The 23,643-nt window shown below is 35.8% G+C and overlaps 1 protein-coding gene across 6 annotated transcripts in view; it reads right to left on the bottom strand.

Moving 5' to 3' along the window:
* The window catches only part of VPS50 (VPS50 subunit of EARP/GARPII complex), a 132,847-nt gene that overhangs the window by 13,184 nt on the left and 96,020 nt on the right, over positions 1 to 23,643 (bottom strand). For all 6 annotated transcript variants that reach the window (XM_049093547.1, XM_049093546.1, XM_049093544.1 and 3 more), the window contains 2 exons: positions 15,465 to 15,586; positions 6,307 to 6,387 (listed from right to left, as the gene is read on the bottom strand). In XM_049093547.1, coding sequence (XP_048949504.1) covers positions 6,307 to 6,387; positions 15,465 to 15,586 — 203 coding nt within the window. The remainder of the gene's footprint in view (positions 1 to 6,306; positions 6,388 to 15,464; positions 15,587 to 23,643) is intronic.

Here is a 23,643-nt window from a genome sequence, read left to right as displayed (position 1 = left end):
TGCCAGCTTCATTTCCAGGCAATCTTCTATGCCCCTAGAGTCTAAATGCATTGGACTACTGTTATATCTGTCTTACTGACACTCTTATCAGCTCTCTGCTCCTTGTCTGCCTAGCTCTCTACTCCTCGTTTTTTAAGTCTGAGGTCATATTCACCTCCTTTCTATAACTTTCTCAGTCTCCCAAAAATTAGTATCTTACTTGTGTTAATGCGTTAATGCTACCTACACATGTACCTATGTCTTTATAGGGCATAAAGTGTACTTTGTCAGTTGCTTCCTGATCCCTCCACCTCTCTCTGAGTTCTTGGGAGGGTTGAGATCAATTTCATCATCTTTATACCTTAAGACTTTGGCATGCCTTCTGGCATTGGCAGGCCATCAAACAGTTCAACTGATGGATATGATAAAAGAGTCTTTACTTTCCCCTATTAGGCTCTTTCAAGCACATTCCAGTCAGGCTTTCATCTCCCTATTCCAAAGAAACATTTATCAAGGTCCTCAGTGGCATTCTATGGCCAAGTCCAATTGTTAGTTCTGATTACCCATTTTATTTAACCTACTGTAGCATTCTACATGGCTATTCTTGAAAAACTTCCTTTGCTTAGTTTCCAGAGTACATACCCCCCTAGTTTTCTCCTACACCATGAGTCACCTCTTAGATTCCTTTGCTGGTTTGTCTGCCTCTCCCTGACCTTTAAACACTCGAGTGTCCTAGAGTTCAGTCCTCAGTCTTCTCACTCACATTTCACTCACTAAATGATTTCATTCCCCATTTTAAATAACATCCTCATGCCCAAAGCTCAAAATTTACATGTTAGCCCTGACCTCTCTCTTACCCTCAGTTCATTTAACATATCTGAAAACTGAACTCAAATGTGTCCCTCCTAAAAGTCTTTTCCATATCCAGCAATGTCACCTCCATTCTGCAGAAGTTAGGTGTCATCATTGACTCCTCACTTATGGATGGGTCTACCTTCAAAGCAGATATAGAATCTGACCATGTCTCACTACTACTTCCTCTAACACTGGTACAAGCCACCTACCTTATCTCTTTCCTTAACTGTTATGCAGTATAACCAAAATAATTCTATTTTACCTAATTAAGTCAGATCATGTCAACTCTTCTGCTTAAATAGCTTCTGGTCTTCTCAATACCTTCTGGTTTTCCTAAGAGTAAAGTTCAAAGGCCTTATATGGTCTAGGGTCTGGCTACCTCTTTGATTTTATCTATCATTAACTGTCTTACTGGCTTCTTTCTAATTATACTCACCTCTGTGCTGTTCTTGGAATAGGCCAAGCATGGTTCCATCTCAGGGCCTTTGCACTCCTTGTTCCCTCCACATGAAACACTTTTCCCCAAAATATTCCCTCTCTACTAGAAAACAAGTTGCACATAAGTAGGGAGTTTTGTCTGACTGTCCTCTCCTCACCAAAATTGTATCCTCAACTCCCAGACAGAGTCTAGCATCATATATAAAGTGTTCAATAAACAGACACTAAATAAATGTGAAATAAATGAATTCTTATTCAGGTGGCTTACTCCTATTTCTTCCTTCAGGGATTTACATCAATGTCACCTTCCCAGAGAGGGCATGTGTGATCACCTAAACAAAATCATACCCCTTCTCTCCTCTTCCCATCCTTTCCTAGTTCTTTGTAATTCCTGATGTGATCTGACATTAAATTGGATATTCATTTATTCCTTATCTGCCTCTTATACCAGAAGGACCACTCACTGATCTTCTACAAAGTACTTCATCACTTAAAGTGTGTTTGTTGAATGAATTAATAATAAAGATAGCTATCTGTATCCCTTGAGTCTTATACTCTCTCCTCACATAGCTCCCTGCCTTCTATCTACTTCCAATACCCCCTATAATACTCTGTATTTTCTTCTTGGTTCAGAGTTATGCATATTCATCTCCGAGCACATCAGTGGATAGTGAGGAAGAGAACTGAAACCCTGAAACAAGAAAAACTAATAAAGGAATTAAAGGAAGAGTTAACTCACTTGGGCATAATGGCTAAGCTCACCAAAGTGGTCCAATTTTGTAGGAATAGGAATAACTCATAAAATCATAGAAGAAAACTTATCTATGCTCATTTAACCTTTACATTTTTTATACATTCTGAGTAGCTAGCTGTGAGCTTCAGATTGAACCTCTTTCCAATACGGAACTTATAATCCTTTCTGTCTTATACTTCTGCATGATAGAAAGTGCTTTGTTGTGATGCAGCCAAATCTACCTCTCTGAACTATTTTCTGAGTAGAGACTTGGAGAATTATGCTCTACAAGTATATATTAAGCATCAAACATACCCTCTTCTAAAATATTTTGTAACTGACCACCTGAGTGGCTCAGTGCGGTAATCCCTGTCTTCAGCTCAGGTAATGATTATCAGGCTCCCAAGATCAAGCCCCACATCCATTTATTGGGTTCCCTGCTCAGCGGGGAGTCTGCTTCTCCCTCTCCTTCTGCCCCTCCTCCCCAACTCATGCTCCCTCTCTCACTTGTGCTCTCTCTTAAATAAATAAAATCTTTTTTAAAAATAAAGTAAAATAAAGTAAAAAAATATATAGTAAAATAAAATATTTTGTGATTAAACTGACAAAAACTGGTGAACTTTCTGCCAATATTGCACTCAAAATATCTCCAAGATAACCATGAATATTACACATTTATAATAGCAGAGTTACTTTTGAATTTCATTATTTTATGATTAGTATCACTCTATATATACATTACATATACATATAAAATTTATTTAAAAACTAAAAGATTCTGTGAATGCAGATACTAATTAATTTGGGATAGAAGAGGGAGGTGGTGCTAGAAGGTGGTAGAAGGCAAGGAGAGGTTCTATCTATAGCCTGAGAGAAATTAAGTTTATCTCTGGGTATGACAGGAAAGGCCACAAGCACTCACCCACTTCATTCGTCCTTATCTACTCCTTACCCTCCTCCACAACAAATGTGCTGAACTCCTTCCTTACTGAGCTCTTTCATAAAAACATTCTTGCAGTGATCACTGCAATTGCTGCCCCAACTTCAAAGGGTTTGCATTAGGATACCATTCTTTGTTTCTAGTTAATACTGGTATTTTAGGCATAAAAATTATGGTAATTATCTGCTTAAAAGCTAAAGTCCTGTGTTTACATTAGGGAAATATGCTTGAAGAGAGTCACAAAAATGTCAAGCTGATATAAATAAATGGTATGGGCTTATGGCACACGTCAACAGAAAAGCTCCTAAAGAGGATCAGTGTTTCAGATTATACCAGTACAATAAGGAAAAGATATAAAACCCTTTGAATACTTTGAGAAATAAAACCTTAATCAAAACCTTTAGTTTCACAGTGAAAGCCACAATGCTGACACTAATAATTTGCTACTATAAAGAGAAGCCATTTTGTGGACTTTTCTGGGCTGATTTAAAATATTTTTTTATTATCAAAGATTTTAAGTTAGCCAAAGATCTTAAAGCAAAAAACTTAGCATCACCAAGTAGATAACTAAAAATTCTCAGTTCTGGTACCACTATGACTTACACCAGACTCCTTTTCTTGAACTTCTATTTGATGTGCCATATTTTCTTATTTACATTGAATATATACGATAAATGATTTCAGGTGGCATTAAGACCTGTAATGATTCCATGATACCTTTTACAGCTTGAAAGGGAAGCAAAACTTAGAAAAAATATATGGAGAAAATGAAATTACCAGAAATGTGCTTATTAAACTTTTACCTAACACATAGGGGAAATAGAGGAGAAAGTACAACTTTCATCTAGTGGTTCCAGATTGATTAGCCTATAAATTACTTTAATGGCCAAAGAATGTATTGAGTACCAAGAAACCAATTAATGTTCTCTGCCAACATAGATGCAAATTAATGAAATTAATGAAGTGAAGAAAAATTAATATACCAGCTTTACAAAAACCTGAGATCAAGGTCTAGCAAATGACAAATATATTTTCTAAAATAATAAACCAATGCTTATCAGCATGAGTAATAACTGAACACATAAAACACAGGAAACCAAGAGAAAATTTGAGAAAAACTTCTGTATTGCTACAGAAGCAGTAAACACTCTGGAGAGACCCTGCCAAAAAGGTCAGCATGCCTCACAAACTGGAGAAGGAAGGACTGCTCACATACCCTTCCAATCCGAGATGCAGTCTTAATTTCAGAGATGGTATGGATGAGGACTTGAAGAAAATATATCTTTAAAAGACGAAGTGCCAAAGAAAAAGAGCAGGCATAGCTATCTTTCCATTTATTGGGGAGGGGTTTTTAAAACCATGTTTCTAAATCTAACTACCAGTTCTGGAAAAACTGTATCTAATAAACACAGAACTGGTCAGACAGATGCTACAGATACACTGTTACCCATTGATGGGCAGGAACTGGTTTGAATAACTAGTTTGGTCCCATTGTTTATTCCATCATGATACTTCATTACACACCAGACAGCAAAACCTGAAGCATCAAATCCATGCCTTAAGGATCAAATTTGGAACTGCAGTTTGACAATCATTATAAGCTGGTAACTAGCTTATGATAATGAGAGTGAATGACCCTAGTGGTTAATTTTGACCAATCTTTTTAACAGTAATATTATTATTTCATTATTAAGGAATCTACACATATAACTCTCAAGAAGTCCAGATTACGTTAAGAGTAATAGGTTCTAGAGGTAACTATACCCCACTCTGGACTTTCTGATTCAGTCCATCAATTTCAAGGCTTTCAGCCAGAAACAAGAAAAACTTAAGCTGCAGACTAAGATCTGGAAAACAAGATGTTATGTCAAGGTTATGCTAAGTATCAAACGAAGAAAACCAAAACTGAAACACGGATAATTTCCAAAGGGGTTGAAAGCCAATAGATTTTTACAAAACAAAGACAAAAAACAAACACATAAGTGGCTGGGTCAAACAAGGAGCCTTAACGCTAAACATGAAGATCAGAATTAAATGGATAGCAAAGCCAAGAAAACAAGCCAGGTTAAGCCAGGAGACAAGAAACTCATAGATTGGAGTTTCTTCATTTATTCTACAAACATTTACCAAGAAATGCAGTTTGCTAAGTTAGGTGCTATGAGAAAATATATATAATATGTATTGGGCAGAAAGACCTCCAAATTATAAGGGAGATGGATGAGATGGATACTATGTGATTTTCTCTGTGTAAACAGTACTCACCTGAGACAGGAACCTATGCCTCTTTCATCTTATTCACATCTCTGTTCAGAGACCAGTGTTCTAATCACTCTGCTTCACTTTCTTCTTAGTGCTTCTCAGTATCTGACACTGTATTACAGATCTGCTTTTCTGTCTCTCTGCTTCAATAAAATGTAAGTTCCAAGACAGGAATTACCTGTCCTGTGCACTGATGAATGCCCAACACTACTACCACACCCAGCAAATAATTATTTCAGTAAGTATTTCTTAAAAGAATGATTACATTCTTTTATTAAAAACTTCAGTAGCAGAAGTATATACATAATGAGAAACGATGTAAATGACTGCTTGTTTGGGTAAGTGAAAAAATAAAAAGTCGAAGGGTTAATGTAGATGCAGAGGAATGTTCTAAACAACAAAAATCTCTGGCTACAGTAACACATCGCAGGAAAAAACTGTTAGTTTAAATGCTTATGTTAGCGTAAACACTACAAAGGCTCAGCCCTGTTTTGCTGCCTAATGAATTTTTTTAAAATATGTATTATATCATACAACACAATATTCAAGAATCTGGACCCCTACTGCATAGCTGACTACATCCAAACCTCTTCCTTGAATTTCAAAGCCATTTATAAAATGGTCCTAAACACTCTCTGTAATACGACTCTTCGGTATATACCAGTATCCCAATCACAAAGATGACCAAACTTTGGGCCAGGCCTGCTCCCACCTCAAGACCCTTTCTCAGCTTCTGAACCTTAATTTGAATGTAGGTCTTTCTTTTTCCCACTAACCCCATTCCTGTTCTTCAGAAACTAGCATAAGTCTTACTTCTTTCTTAGTCATTCTCTGAAATTAAGTCTTCGCATAAACTTTTCCTCTCTTTGAGCCGTACTGGATGTATAGCCAACATCATACAACATCATACTCCATGTATGTAAGTTTTTTCTCTCCAAACAGACTGTAAGAAACTTCCATTTACTTCCCTACAAGCATATAGTGTAATACTGAGGACTCAGAAACTCAATATACACATAGACACACATTTATACTTAGTTGATTAGGTGGCTGATTTTTATTTTCTATAACCCAAAAGAATTACTTCCAGTTCATTACTTACCATATCAATAAGGCTTTCTTGTATTCTGTTAAGAGTTGTTCTTAATCTACTACTACTAAGGCCTAGTCCTGTGGATTCCAGCTGAAAAAGAAAAAGAAAGGTATGCTACATCACTTTGAAGATAGGCTCAGTAAACATTTCAGAGTATAGAATTCGCTTTACTGCATCAAAGCCGAAGCATTTATAAACATTCCCATGCAAGAACACAAAGGAGAAGGGACTCTTGACTGTTAAAATGTGAAAGACTAGGGCGCCTGGGTCATGTAGTGGGTTAAGCATCAGACTCTTGGTTTCAGCTCAGGTCATGATCTCAGTGTCATGAGATCCAGAGCCTCACATTGGGCTCTGCATTCATCGAGGAATCTGCTTGTCCCTCTTCCTGCTTGTACTCACAGTCTCTTTCTCAAATAAATAAATAAATAAAAAAAAATAAATAAATAAATAAATAAATAAATAAATAAATAAAATCTTAAAAACACAAAAAACATGAAAAGCCAGTTAGTTGGCTCCTTCGGTGATGATTAAATTGATAAATATAAATTTAATTTAGATGTAATCATAGATATATACAGACATCTGGAAAATTGTTAAAATGTTCTATATGAGCCAAAAAATTTAAAACATTCTGAACAGTAAACTATAAAAATATATAGTCTCACCAATTCATTCATATATTCATAATATATATATTATATATACTTGTATATGGCATGAACACACATTTATTGTTCCTCATCCTTTCCTATCTGAGATAGGATGAGAACAAGGAATTACTTATACAACGTATGATAAGCTAAAACAGTTGTATGATGGTGTGGTGTAGTAAAACATGAACTCATTTTGTATGGTTATTTTATTTTATTTTTTAAAGATTTTATTTATTTATTCATGAGAGACACACAGAGAGAGAGACAGAGACATAGGCAGAGGGAAAAGCAGGTTCCCTGCAAGGAGCCCAATGTGAGACTCAATCCTGGACTCCAGGATCATGCCCTGAGCCGAAGGCAGGTGCTCAACTGCTGAGCCACCCAGGTGTCTCTTACATGGTAATTTTAAATATGCTTTACTTCCATTAGGTTTTATAAACTTTATTCCTTCATTTCCCCTCTTTTTTCATTAGGGTCTTATTTTTATGTAGTTAAATTCAGACACTGCAAGTAAAAATAGTTTGATGAAATTTGGTACTTGTATACAGTCTTATGACCAGTACCCCAATCAAGATACAGAATTTCCCTCACTTTTTAAAAATGTCGTTTGTACTGATTACCTTCCTCCACCCTTAATCCCTGATCTTTCTGTCACTGCAGTTTTGCCTTTTCTAAAATGTCATATAAATGGACTCAAACACATGTAGTCTTTTGTGTTTGACTTCTTTCTTGCATTTAACATGCTTTTTGAGATTCATTCATGTTGTAAGCCTATTAGTAATTCGTGCTCTTTCATTGCTTAATAGTATTCTATAACATGGATATATCACAATCTGTTTACTTATTCAGCAGTTGATGAACGTTTGGGTTCCAGTTTCGGGCTACTTGAATAATATCACTACAAACATTCATGTATATGTCCTTGAGAAGATATACATTTTCTGGGTTTTTTTGGGTAAATATCTAAAAGTGTAATTTCTGGTTTATATAATAGGACTAATTTTAACTTTATAAGGTACTGCAATACTGTTTTCCAGTGGCTGTACCAATTTGCATTTCCATAAACAATGTATGTAAATTCTAGTTATTCTACTTATGGACTGAATATTTGTTGTTCCTTCAAAATTCATATGCTCAAGCCCTAACCTCCAATGAGATGGTATCTGGAAATGGGGCCTTTAGGAGGTAATTAGGTTTAGATGAGGTCAGGGGAGTAGGGCTCCCATAATAGGTTTGATGCCCTTTAAGAGGCATAGCACATAATTTACACTTCTTTTTCTAGTTTCTTAAGGTGGAAGCTTATCATTAACTTGAGACTTTCTTTTTTCTACTACAGGCATTTAAAGCTAGACACTTCCCTTTAAGCACTGATTTAGCTGCATTACACAACTTAATATGTTGTTTTCATTATTTACTTTAAAATATTTTCTAATTTCTCTTATGTTTTCTTTAAACAAATCTTAGAAGTATGTTAATTTCCAAATACTTAGATTTTTCCTAGTTATCTCATTGTTACTGGTTTCTATATTAATTACATTGTTATCACATAATATATTCTTTATTATTTCAATCTCTTAAATTCACTATAACATACTTAATAGCCCACAAAATATGTTCTATCCTGATAAACATATCATGTGCACTTGAAAAGAATATATATCCTGTTGTTGTTAGGTGTGTTGTCCCATAAATATCAATTAACTGAAAACGGTTGAAAGTGTTGCTCAAATCTTCTATGTATTTGCTGATTTTCTGTATACTTGTTCTATTAGTTACAGTGGAGTTTTAAAATTTCCAGCTACAACGGAATTTTGTTTTGTTTTCTCTTGAATTCTGTTGATTATCATCTTACGCATTTTGAAGCTGTTAAGTAGCCACATACACATTTATGCTTGCTATCCCTTTCAACTGAATTGACCTTTAAATTATTATGAATGCCTCTGTCTCTGGTAATATATTTTGTTTTCTAATTTATTTTATCTAATATTAACATAGCTATTGCAGCTTTAAAAAAAAAGACTATTTGAGAGGGAGAGAGAGAAAGTGAGTAAGAGCAGGAGAGGGGCAAAAGGAGAGGGAAAAGCAGACTCCCCACTGAGCGGGAAGCCTGACTAGGGGACTTGATCCCACAACCCCAGGGTCATGACCTGAGCCAAAGACAGACATTTAACTGAGACACCCAGGCACCCCAACCACTGCAGCAAACACTGTTTACATGGCATATCTTTTCAATCCATTTGCTTTCAACCTTATTGTGTTTTTTATATTTAAAGTCTTTGGTTTTGTTTTAATCCATTCTGACAATCTCTGCCTTCTACTTTGAGTGTTTAGTCCATTAACATTTAATGTGAATATTGGCCAAATTTAAAGATACCATCCGTGATATCTCTTTTTTGTTCCTTGGTTCCTCTTTTCTTATCTTTCCTGATTATATGAGTATTATTTTTTAGAATTCTAATTTCATTTTCCTACTGGTAAAAGAGGTAAAGTCTTCAAAATTATTTTTCATTGTCTCATGAATTACAATATACATTCTTGATATTTCACAACCCATTTACTGTTAAACATATGTTTAACAGTTATTTTTAACATAATATGTAGAAATCCTGCCATATTATAGGTCCATATTCCCCTACATATCTTGTTATAGTTGTTACATGTAATACATTATGAACACCAGAAAATGTGATTTCACTTTTAAACAGCTGTATGATTTATACAGAAATTAGAAAAAGAAACAACCTTTGCATTTCCCCAAGTAGTTTCCATTATCAATGCTCTTCATTCTTTCTTGAGGATCCAAGTTTTTTAGTATCATTTTCCTTTAGCCTATAAAAAATTCCTTCAGGGAGTGCCTGTATGGCTCAGCAGTTGAGTGTCTGCCTTCATTCAGCTCAGGTCATGAGCCCGGGTCCAGGGATCGAGTCCCACATCAGGCTCCCTATGAGGAGTCTGCTTCTCTCTCTGCCTATGTCTCTGTCTCTCTTTCTGTGTCTTAAATAAATAAATAAATAAATAAATAAATAAATAAATACATCTTTAAAAAAAATTCCTTCAGCATTTCAGTATTACATATCTGTTGGTGACAAGTTCTCTTAGTTTTTTTTTCTTTTTATCTAAAAATGTCTTAATTTCATCTTGTTTTTTTATTTTTTCAAGACAATTTCACCATGAGGTTGCACGCTATATGTTTCTTTGTGCTTATTCTGCTTGCTCTTCATTTAGTATCTTAAATCTACAAATCTTTGGCTAATGTTCCTTCAAACATTTTTTCTACCTCATTCTATCTTTCTTCTCCACCTGGTATTCCAATTACACATATATTTGATCATTTTACACATATATTTAATCATTTTATATAACTTAACATGTCCCTAAGGCTTTAATCATTTTGTTTTCCAATCTTTTTTCTCTGTGTTCTTCATTTTGATTAATTTTATGAATTTATCTCCAAGTTCATATATTCTTTCCTCTGCCATGTACTTGTATAGCCATGTACTTGGCTATAAAGTACATTCAGTAATTTTTTTTTTTATATTCTGAAATTGTATTTTTCAGTTCTAGGATTTCCCTTTGTTTTTTACTACTGTTTCTACTAGAACTTTCTATTTCTCTACTGAGATATTTATACATTTAAAACATCTTTTGTTTTACTTTATTCAAGACTGTTCTAATAGTCTAAAATCCTTATCCCTTAGTTCCAACATCTTGGAGTCAAATTAAATTGACTTTCTTCTTGGGATCTCTGGGTAGCTCAGCGGCTGAGCATCTTGCCTGAGGCTCAGAGCACGATCCTGGGTCTGGGATCGAGTCCCGTTCTGGGCTCCTTGCAGGGAGTCTGCTTCTCCCTCTGCCTATGTCTCTGCCTCTCTCTCTGTCTCTCACGAATCAATAAATAAAATCTTTTAAAAAACTGACTTTCTTTTTACTTAAGGATATACTCCACTTTTTTGGTTCTATGTATGTAGTGTAAAGTTAGACTGCATCATCAATTTAATTCTGGAGACTTTGGATTGTTATTTTTTTCTATTGGGTACTGTTTCCTTTGTTTTCCATATGCAATTTTCTTGGCTAGGCTTGAACTACAAACTGTCTCTTATGCAACAGCTTCATTCTCTTTGGCTGCAGTCTGTCTGTTTCATATAAACAGGTTATGGGTTAATCAAAAATGGGGATAAAAGAATTTGGGATCTCCTTTTTGCCTCTTTTTCTTCTGAACTTCCCCCTACTCTTTTCAGTATTCCCAGTTTCCTGGCTTTACTTTTCTGATTCCCCCATCCATAAAGACTGAAGGCTTTCCCATGCTTCCCTCCACCTTTGTGCTGTATGAACTGTATTTAATCTTGGGCTAAAAGGCCATGGAGATGGAATTTATTTTATAACTCCCCTTTCCCCAACCTATACACTAACATGAACTGCGCCCCCACCACCCCTGAGTCATTATGCTTTGTGCACTCTCCAGTATCTATTGGTAGTTGCCTTTTGTATAACATTAGGCTTTTATAATTATTTTCTACAGGGAGTATCATTTATTTTTATTTTTTTATTTTTTTGGGAGTATCATTTAGTAAGATCTTAGTCTTCTAGCCAGAAGCAGAAGTTAATTCATTCTTAAAATTTTAAAAACTGAATCATAGATGCTCTATAAAAACAAACAAAAGTCTCATTAATGAAAGGTAACTTTAAATGATGCTCATAAACTGTTTTCAAGTAAGAACACTCATTAGATTTACTTGGATAAGAAATAATTAGGACATCAATACATATGTCCTAAGAACCTACTATATGCTTACTATTGTATTAAGGTAAGATACAGAATGGTCTTCATGAGAGAATATGAACAGGAAGAACCACAGAAAACATAGCTCAAGAGGTGAATAATGGAAAGCTGGGCAAGGCAAGATAAAGCAACACTAAAAGTAACATTATTATAATAGAACCAAATAGATTAGATTTATAATAGAGAGTGATATAGTAGGTTATAAACAGTTCAGTGAAGAGCAAGAGCTTCTGAAGGAATTAGTACAGACAGGAATAATTCCTTAGCCTACTGCATATAGTATGCCCCTCCCCCCACCCCAATGACTTTCTAGAAACCCTGAGAAACATATGCTTATTCTTCCATAGGCAGCGTCCATCTAAATTCACTTATACAAGTGTCTTCCCTGGGAGAGAAGCACGAACAACCATGTCCCACCATGTTCTTCCCATTCTACACATTACCTAATTACTCCTCCACTCCCACCACCTAAAACTCAACAGCTAACAGGGCAATTTGGAGTATGTATGTATGTATGTATGTATGTATGTATTTGAATATCAAAACTTCTAGGATTTCTGATGGATTGAAAGCTTATTTTCTTAGCAAATTAAAAGCTACCTCTTTGAGGTACCTGGGTGGCTCAGCGGCTAAGTGTCTGCTTTTGGCTCAGGTTGTGACCCCAGGATTCTGGGACTGAATTCCGCATCAGGCTCCCCCAAGGGTGCCTGCTTCTCCCTCTGCCTATTTCTCTGCCTCTCTCTGTGTCTCTTATAAGTAAAATCTTTGAAAAAAATTTTTAATTGAAAAAAAATTAAAGCTACCTCTTCAGTCTTATAAGAACTTATTTATGTTCTTTATTTAGATTGTCTTACTCTAAAAGGAATTTAAAGTAGGTAATTAAGAATATAATCTTTCAAGGTAAAAAACCCCAAAACTTTAAATATATATAAAATTAAGCAAAACAAGGGGCGCCTTGGTGGCTCAGTCAGTTGAGCATCCTACTCTTGATTTTGGCTCAGGATGATGTGATGGAGCCATGCACTGGGCTCCATGCTTGGTGGGTAGTCTGCTTGAGATTCTCTCTCTCCCTCTCTCTCAGTCCCTCCTCTGACTCAAGCTCTCTCTAAAATAAACTAACCTTCAAAATTAAGCAAAGCAAAATATGAGTAGAAAGATGGAGTGTTTCCTTTTACAAATTTGTAAAACTCCGTTTTATAGAGATTCAGTTTTTGTTTTGCTTTAAATAGTGTTTCTTTCAGTTTTGCAGAATCAAAAACAGTAGGGTCCAAGTTATAAATCAAAAATAGTAGGGTTCTATTTGAGGAAGTGTATATTTTCAATATTCACACAGTAGATAAAAGCTAGTATTACTAAGCATACTCTAACAATAGGAAAAATCTTTCTTAAAAAGTACAAGAGTCAAAGTGCTATATTTATTCATACATACTCACTCATAAGCACATTGTATTGGTTCATATAATACAAAATGCTTCTAATATGACATATGGGTAGACACACAGATTAAGGTCAGAAATGCTTAAAACTGACAGCTAATTATTTGATGAAATAGCTGTTACTGAGTCTTATAAGATTGAAAATGCCTTTAATACAAAATATAATGTGTTCTTTAAAACATGGTATGTTTTAAATAAAATTTGCAGCACATTTTACAATAAGTGCCTAACTATATACTTTGCTAACTTTCTCAGGTCCTAGTGAACTCCACTGTAAACAAATCTGTGCTAGTATGTAATTAGCTAGAAAGTCATGTCCAAAAGCATTAGTTTCTAAAAGTCTCCAAAGGACCCTATTTTAACACATCTTATCAACAATGTGATCCACAAGTGTTCCATCCAATATGATAGTCATCAGCCACATGTGGGTATTTATATTTAGTGATAAATTAGCTAAAATTAAATACAATTAAAAATTCCATTCCTGGGATCCCTGGGTGGCGCAGCGGTTTGGTGCCTGCCTTTGGCCCAGGGCGTGATCCTGGAGACCCGGGATCGAATCCCACGTCGGGCTCCCGGTGCATGGAGCCTGCTTCTCCCGCTGCCTGTGTCTCTGCCTCTCTCTCTCTCTCTGTGTGACTATCATAAATAAATAAAAATTTTTTAAAAAGTTAAAAAAAATAAAAAATAAAAATTCCATTCCTCAGATACACTAATCTATTGCAAGTGCTCAATAGTCACATGTGGCCAATGGCTACCATATTTGATAGTACAAATTTAGAGCATTTTCATGACTGCAAAACTTCTCTTGGATAGTGCTAGTCTGGGGGAAGATTGATTTTGGCCCAAGAGAGAGAGTAAGTAAGGCCCATCTGGAAGACTTCAAGATTCTAACAATTAGCTAAAACTCTACAATGTCTTTCTTCTTTAATATTTATTTATTGACGTTCGAAATTCAGAGCAACGAATTAGTACATATTTTATAGTAACCTAAATTCTATAGCAACATTCTGTGTCTGATTTTATTAGTATTCTTTCTAAGAAATAGTTTAGAGGATTAAGAACAGAAAATTTAGATCTCATATTAAAAGATCATGTCTTTGGAATGCCTTAGTGGCTCAGGTGGTTGGGCATCCACCTCTTGGTTTTGGCTTGGGTCATGATCTCTGGTCATAAGGTCAAGCCCTGTGTCAGGTTCCATACTCAGCATAGAGTCTGCTTGCTCTGGCCCCTCCCGCTGCTCACAGACACACATGTGCACATACACACACACACATACACTCTCTCTCTCAAATAAATAAAATCTTTAAAAAAACGAATAAAAGATCATGTCTTTGATATAACTATAATCACAGCAAGGATATGAACATTTATGTGATGAATGTAGTTATCCATTAAAATTTACACATTTTAAAAAAGATACAAAATATAGCATATGGAAAGTTAGTACCATTATATAGTCATAGGACCCAACAGTATGCTTTTACATAGAAATCTATCAAATCGGGATCCCTGGGTGGCGCAGCAGTTTAGCGCCTGCCTTTGGCCCAGGGCGCGATCCTGGAGACCCGGGATCGAATCCCACATCGGGCTCCCGGTGCATGGAGCCTGCTTCTCTCTCTGCCTATGTCTCTGCCTCTCTCTCTCTCTCTCTCTGTGACTATCATAAATAAAAAAATAAAAAGAAATCTATCAAATCTATCAAATTATTATGTGGCAAGGTGAGCCACATAATTACCAAATATCAAATAAGTCATCTGCCTAATATTATGTTGTGTTCTTTAAGAGTAGAAAAAGATAAAATCAATAAAAGCTTTAGAAACACAAAAAGGAAGTACAGGAAACAATTCTGTAGCAGACAGAAGGTTTAGTTCAAAGGTTTTCCATTCTTTTAATAAATATTTGCCATTATCTTCTGCCTGCTAAGGTTTGTAAGCCAATATTTAAAATGTCTCATTTACTGTGTAGCAATTACACACTGGGCCAGATTTAAACAAGGCAACCCACACATTTTTCATTGCCAAAATATGTCAAGGTTAAAAACAGATGCTGTACTTTTTCTGCCAAAAATCTGAATAACATAAAATATGTTTAGCAGTTGAAAGCTTTAAAATTAATATATAAATAAGGTAATTAAGCAGACAAAAAGCTGACAGCAAAAATTTTGTTAGATTTGATGGATAATTTTTAAAATAATACTACTTGTGTATTTTATATAAAGAGAATGAAAAATTTTACATTTTAAAAATAAATAAATTTTAAAAGAAACAAACTTTCCCCTCAAAGGTGACTTACTGAATCATTCCGACCAAAAAAGGTATATATTGCATACAAGTAATAATCAAATAGCTGAGACATGAAATGGATAACATCAAAGGCAATTGGCTTAAGAATGTTCATCATCTGCATATATTTACCTGGAAAGAAAAAAAATCAAAATTAGAAAAAAATTACAATCTCTTAGCCTGTCATTATAAAGAGATAATAAAAAAAACTCTTTACCAAAATACATATTTTTAATAAACTATTACATTCCTCAGTTCCACTAGCCATGTTTCAAAGACTCAATAGTCATTTGTGGCTAGTGGCTACTATATGGGACAGCACAGATACAGAATATTTATATCATCTTGGAAAGTACTACTGGACAGCACTGATACACATACCTACAAAAATGTTTTTATATCATTATTTTACTGTTTGTCAAATATTCATGTAACATCTATACTCTTCTACAAATGACACTGCACAAACACATAACACAGTTCCATATTCCTGGAGATGTAAAATAATTTCTTCAAAAATGTTTAGGTATAATAAATAAGACAATATATGTCAGGAAAAGCATTTTTTTTCATAAGCTTATATACACATAGCAAAAGTAAAAAAGCAAGAAGAAAAAAGGTACATGGAAGGCTCTTTCTATTCCCCTGAATCCTGGACCTATGAAATCTGTGTCAGAGGCCAAGAATATTTCTTTATCACTACATCACTCAAGAGCTCAATACTCTCAAAGTGCCAAGAAAATGTCCTCCTCATTCCTTCCTTTGGGAGATGTCAATATTACATTCTCTTTTCTCTAAACATATGATACAGTTATGGAAAAAAAATTAAAAACCAAAACTTCTGCATTTATAAACTTGCTAATGTATTTGAAGGGTACATGGGAGAGGGGCTGAATCAAATAACAAATAATAAGTCCCTAATTGTGTTTCTGTCTTAAGGGAAATAATAGGGAAAGGAGCACATCCATAAAAAATGCTATTCGGCAGAAGATGTTAAAACAGTCCATTTGCCTAATTTTCAAATGAGCAAATAATTCAGGTACTCACTCTACTTAATATAACTGTTATAAATTTTAAATTGGTACTACTAAAGACACCATGACTCAAGAGAAACACATTAACAGCAATAGAAAAAAATGACAAATTTACTCTAATGGAAATGTCTACTATCTAAACCATTTCTTTATTATTTAAGAACTCAGTACAGTTGTCTTTTTTTTAATTTATTTTTTATTGGTGTTCAATTTACCAACATACAGAATAATCCCCAGTGCCCGTCACCCATTCACTCCCACCCCCCGCCCTCCTCCCCTTCTACCACCCCTAGTTCGTTTCCCAGAGTAAATTTTAAATTGGTACTACTAAAGACACCATGACTCAAGAGAAACACATTAACTGCAGTAGAAAAAAATGACAAATTTACTCTAATGGAAATGTCTACTATCTAAACCATTTCTTTATTATTTAAGAACTCAGTACAGTTGTCTTAATTTAAATGAGAGATGATTCTAAATATTCAGATAGTCAGGAAGAGAAACACACACCAAAAAGTAAAAACCACTCAATTCAAATTCTATTCTTACTCTTATTTGCAAGTCTTTTGCTTCAGAATCATCTTTTATAACTATTTCACACAGGTATTTTTTTAAAAATCACAATTGAAAAATACTTGAAAATTATGCTCCTAGGACATTCTGAATCACTATGCAGATTATTTTATCAACTGCAAACATGTAATTTTTAAACTGCAACTATTTACACATAAATTAATGTGACAATATGACAAAAAAAGGAAAAATACTGTTACTTTAACCTGTAAAAGAAAAAAAAAAAACAGAGATAACAAGTAAAATGAGGTAGAATATAAATATCTGAGTTAATACATATCCAGAACACAAAGCTCCTCTCCAGTACTAATAATAAGATTAGCTACTGGTCATATAAATAATCTTAAGAAAGAATACATAAATGAATTATTAATACGTAAAAGCTATTTTTTAAGATTTTATTTATTTGAGACACACACACACACACACACATACACAGAGAAAGCACAATCTGGGAAAGCTTCAGAGGGAAAGGAAGAAGCAGGCTCCCTACCAAGCAAGGAGCCTGTCACTGTGATGTGGAGCTAGATCCCAGGACTCTGGGATCATGACCTTAGCCACCCAGGCATCCCGGTAAAAGCTATTTTAAATGTTGGATTCAAAAGAAAAAAAAAAAAAAACCTAGATTAAAAACCCACCACTCTAAAAAAACTTTTTAACATATTTATATTCATTTATTCATTCAATATTCAACACTTTCTGAAGGCTTACTATGTCCTTGGCTTTGTGTTAAAACAAAGAATTAGAGTCCCTATCCTCACACCTTAAATGGTCCTACAAGGAAGGTAGCAACTGGTAAGCAGGCTGCCAGCATATTAAAACATGTAAGAATATGTTATATTCCATAAGCTGTCTTTCCAGCTTATGATGGCATAGTAAGCCTTTGTAGGCATGAGGAGGCTTATGTACCTCCTCAGAATTACTTAATTAAAAGAATTTTACAGTGGATTAAGCCTGTACCTAAGAAGAGACAGGGATGAAGACGTAAAGGCAAGTAGGTATGATCATCAGAAAATGAGAAATCTCAAAAACTTTCTAAACCAAGAGTTGGCAAACCTTTCTTATAAGGAACAAAGAGTATACAAAGTTTGGCTTTGCATTCCATGGCAACTACTCAGCTCTGCTGGTCTCAGTTTCAACTACTCACCTTGGTCTTTGCAGGACAAAAGCAACCACAGACAACATATAAACAAATGACAATGGTTGTATTCCAATAAAACTTTATTTTATAAAAATAGGTAGCCTAACTGATTTGACCTGCATGCTATCATGTCCCAAACCCTGCCTGGATGACAGACAAGAGATGGGAGCAGGTTGATGGAAAAATGCAAAGATGATCACAAAGGAGGTGAAAGCTATTCCATAGGATAGTGACTGCTTAGACTCAGTGGGTAGAGCAAAAGGGCAGGAACAAGAAATGGAGCTGAAAAAGGATGGATTAATTGAAGGCCCATGTACGGGATGAACTACCAGTCAGCATGCCCTCCTCTCCCACTATCTCCCACCAACATCAGAGCACTGGCTTTCGGAATGTTCCCGCAGACAAAAACAAAGAAAGCAAAAACTGTACGATTTCTCTCTAAAAGAAGGAAACAAACCAAACAACAAAAGTTGAGCAAACTTTTAAAAATAATAAATTAGAAAGGTGAAGCCTTCTAGGTAGATGTTGAACCACAGATTAAAATTTACCTATTCTAGAAATTTGGGGATCTATCCCCATTAAGTACTTACTACACTCAGCCCTGCCCTGCTCTATACAAAGTTCCCAGTCAGGATTCCTACAAGGAGGGGCAGCAACAGCATAGCTCTCATTACTCACCAGGGGACACCCACAGCAGCTACTTAGGCCTTCTATTTTTGATACAAATAGGTCATAAAAACAAAACAAAACAAAACAAAAAAACAAACAAACAAAAAACAAAAAACAAGGCCCAGGAGGAAATCTCAGAAGAGAGTAGGAGAAAAAAAAAAAAAGAAAAAGTGATCCCAGAGAAAATAATTAATTCAAGCTAAACAAATATAATAATTATGTAAAATCCTCTAACAGAAAAATATAGGGAGGAGAAAGAGAATATGGAAGGGCTCTTAAAGATTTTTAAGGTGATTCTTAAAATTAAAAATTAAAGAAATTAAAAAAGAAGTCTCCTAGAAGGTATAGCAAAAAGACAAAAATATGTAAAACAGCAGAGAAGATATGGGAGACACGCAGGGGCCAATCTATGGGACTAAACATTTGAGCTATGGGAACTCAAAGAAAAAGAAGGTAGAGAAAATGGGGAGGAGGAAATCATCAAATAAATAGTAGGAGGACAAGAGCTTTCAGACTGAAAGGGTCATAAACTACCCAACTCACTTAATGAAAAATAACTCACACCTAGACAGATCACTAGAGAATTCTGAAACATCAAGGGAATAAATACTAAAAGCTTTCAGAGTAAGAGGAAAAGAAATTCCTCTACAATAAAATGAACAGAAGACTAGAGGTTTCAACTTTCTGAGGAAAAATAATTTTTAATCTACAATTCTATACACAGCTACATTGTCATTCAGTTGAAGGCCAGAATTCAGGCATATTCAGACTGACAAGAATTCAAAAACATTTACCTCCCATCACCCTTTTCTGAGACATTACAACTAGGAGAAAAGACAAACAGAAACAGACCAAGAAATTGCCTATAGGCTGGTAGCAGGGGGACCTGGGGCGGGGGCGGAGACTGCTGCTTTTCATCACAACCTCTTCTTTACTATTCACTGTGTAATGCTGAGAATACTAACTTAAAAACGTAAAAGCATGGCTCTGAAGTTGTTAACCTGCCTAGTTAAAAGAATGTGGTCAGTGGATCGAGATGTGGTTCAGATGCACTTCACCTTCCCCTTTCTTCCCTTCTCTCTTTTTTTTTTTTTAATTTTTATTTATTTATGATAGTCACACAGAGACAGAGAGAGAGAGAGAGAGGCAGAGACACAGGCAGAGGGAGAAGCAGGCTCCATGCACCAGGAGCCCGATGTGGGATTCGATCCCAGGTCTCTAGGATCGTGCCCTGGGCCAAAGGCAGGCGCTAAACCGCTGCGCCACCCAGGGATCCCCTTTTCTTCCCTTCTAGACTTCCCTACTGCAGGTGTGCAGGAGTGGACACAGCATGCTTTGGCAACACGGAGGAAAGTTATTTAATACACAGCCCAGACTGAAGCCAGATTGGCCGACATCCCATCAGCATGGGCCTCAGTTCCCTTGCTAAGAGGGCTCTTGGCTTCATGCGAGAAGGAATTCAAGAGCAGGCAATTTAGAGAGAGGGACAAAGATTTATTAAATGTAGAAGTAAGACAGGAACTACTTCATAGACAAGGTAGCAGTCTCTCCTCTCAGGTGAAGAAGAAGATCCATCCCCCTTTGCCTCTAACAAAGGATTTTATGTTTTATTTAAATTAGCTACTGTTATAGGGAAGGGCTTACTCTCTAACTTTGGGTTTATCATTCACATCAGGCAGTTAAGTTTTTCCATTGTCTTCAGGTTATGCAATTACCATCAGAGAGCAATTTTAAGAATGTCCAGGCTGTGCGGCTTTGTTGCCAAAGGGAACGGGTTCTGCAGTCCTCATGAGTCTGATCTTGTGACTCTTCATGATCTTCTGACTTTTAGGTTAAGGGTCAGCCTAAAACCAAAATGGCTTCACTTTGGTGAACTTGTCTCCTAAGCCCTCCATCCCACCTGCCTCAAGATAACTAAGAAAAGCATCTCTTCCCAAATGATCATCTGCAAGTTCTTATTCTTGTTTCCAACCTATACTGTAACCTCTCTGAACTCTGTCCAGGTAATAAGAATTAACATTCCTGATTTCCTCTACTGGTTGTGAAGCATGAAAAGAGCTTACTGGCTCTAGGATCATTCCGACAATCTGTCTGCTAATCTACCAGTTAGCAACTGTGTGACATAAGGCGAATTATTTAAATTGAGGCTTTAATTACTTGGTGTATAAAAAAGGTACTATGAAGAATTCCTGAAAAAATGCATGTAAAGTATTTACATAGCCTACAGCCTGTGACAAGGGAGCAAAAAATCTTAGCTATTGCTGTTATTTTAAAATAAGTATGCTTGTGATGAATGCAATAAGGGAGAAGGATAGAGCGCTATGTAAAAGAAACCCAATCTGATGAGGAAAAGCTTCACAGGGGACGTACTGTTTAAACAATAGTCCTAAAATCTAGACCGTGAGTCCTGTACAGTCATGGGGAGAAGCCACAGAGGGATGTCGAGCAAAGAAACCAACCAAGGAACAGCATGGAGGAGAACAACCAAGAGGAAAAGTGGACCTGCCCTACACAGCTCATCAGCAGGGGGCACAGAGAGAGCCATGCCACCTGAACAGTGGCCCTGGGGGAAACTCAATTAGTGAGCCCACACTCTTATGTAGTGGAGTAAATACGAGGGTACAGAGAAGGTGCTGAACGTGTGTTCTTCCACTGTGGATCAGGACAAGAGAGGAGGAAAAAGTGTTTCTCCAACACTCAAGATTCTAAAAATTAAGGTTTATCAGTCCAGTACATTGGGCACCTATAAAAGTGAAAAGTGCTCAGCTGGATGCTCTATATGCTGTAAAGGTGACTCCAACTGTTTTCATCTGTAGGAGCTGACGATCTGATGAGGAATAGCAAGAGCAGAATCTGAGATGAAAAGATGTCAGTTATTACAGCACACAAAGTTGAGACATCATCAATGGATATAAACAGCACATAAAAGCAACTGAAAATGCTATAAACGAGGCATAAAAGCAAGGAAGGAAAAGTCAGCTCAGCTCAAACAATTCAGAAGAACACATGGAACAATAAAGTGAGGACCAAAGTAATAAATTAGTAAGTGTGTTACCTAAGTCACTAGCTGCTAGCTTTTATTCTTTTACTTTATTGTTGTTTATTTTTATTATTGTTTGCATATTCTATCTTAGCCCCCCAAATCTCCAATGTTTTTTTGTACATTGTACTGAAAGATGACACTTCTTGGATCTCTGTCTCAAAATATCATGTTGTATATACAGCTAGCAGCTCAGAAAGTGTTTTAAAATGGCTTAAAAATATTTCATATGAATAACAAATAAAATATAAGTATTTTTAGAGAAATAGATATATTGGAATGTATTCTACATTACACAATGATAAATTTTTTCCTTAATATGAAATTATTAAGTCTCTTAAAAGATAACTTTATTCTGGTTTCATGTTAAATCCGGACACATGATGTGTTGGTATGTTATTTTTTTCAGCTGCTAAAGTAATAATTTTGTCCCAAGGTCTGTAGCTTTCACAAGCATGAATTTTGGCAACCTATCTTCTGCCCCTCTCAGACCTATCACACCTGCTCAAGTGAGAGCTGCCTCCAGGGCAGCCCCAGTTTAACGCTGCCTTTGGCCCAGGGTGTGATACTGGAGACCTGGGATCGAGTCCCACATCGGGCTCCCTGCATGGAACCTGCTTTTCTCTCTCTCTCTCTCTCTCTCTCTCTCTGTGTGTGTGTCTGTCATGAATAAATGAAATCTTAAAAAAAAAAAAAAAAAAAAAAAAGCTGCCTCCAGGAGAGAGAATCTTTAATAGCTAGGCTATTTCAATGATGAGACACAGTCCTTAAAATTTCTCTGCTTCTGTCTGCAAGAAATTGTCAGGCTGACAGAATTTTCTCTTTACACAAGCAAGCATTCTGATTAGTTCTCCACACTTGTGAATGGCTCCCTGGGCCTTTCTAACAGATTTAGGTACCACCTGGGGCTGGGAAGCCCCATTAACACTTTTTTGTTTAATCTCTCCTAATTACCTGCCAAATAAATACTACTTGAAAAGGACATTTTAAATATGCCTTTAATGTTCTAAAATGTGCCTCCCAACTATTGAATAATTAGTTCCTTCATCTTCCCAGGCACCCAAAATTAATCAATCTTATTTACACAACTGTACTACTGGCTTTATAAGAAAAGACATTACCTTTGCCAGTTTATTATCTTCAAGCACCTCTATGCAATAATGGGGAATAGAATAGCATTTACTGGTTGGAGACCCCCTAGCGAGTGGTTCTCTTAAAGTTCTATTTTATGAATATATACAAACTGAAGATAAAGACATCCCAGGGAGAGAAAATGGTAGGCATAAAAGTCTACTGGAGGGAATAAATGGCAGCACCTAATCCCAGGTCTCAATGGGAAGACATGAGAATTAAAATAGCATACTAGGCATTGTTTCTTAATTGCAATTCTAGTAAAAGATCTGGTGGTGGTGAAGGCTGAGTTTATAATGGTCAGATTCTCTTCACTGAGTGAAGATTTATTTGGGACTGTTCTGCTTTATAGGGTTGACCTACCAAAGGCCCATAAGAATGCAACTTTTCTCAGTTGCTTAAATCTACTATTAGAAAACAATGTCCACTATGTCAATCAGTAATCCTTAGATAAGAATTTGTTGTTACTGACCCTGAAGAATGAACTGCGGGCGCATGAGGAAAGGAAGGACAGTGTAACTACCACCCATGCCTGAAAAGTAATCACAGGGAAGAATAGGAGAAGAAAGTATAGACTTACTTACTCTTTTTGCTTTTAAAT

Source organism: Canis lupus, chromosome 14 (genome assembly GCF_003254725.2).
Source record: "Canis lupus dingo isolate Sandy chromosome 14, ASM325472v2, whole genome shotgun sequence".
NCBI lineage: Eukaryota > Metazoa > Chordata > Mammalia > Carnivora > Canidae > Canis > Canis lupus.
The sequence above is the reverse complement of the archived record's forward strand: the minus strand, read 5'-3'. Positions and strand labels throughout refer to the sequence as shown.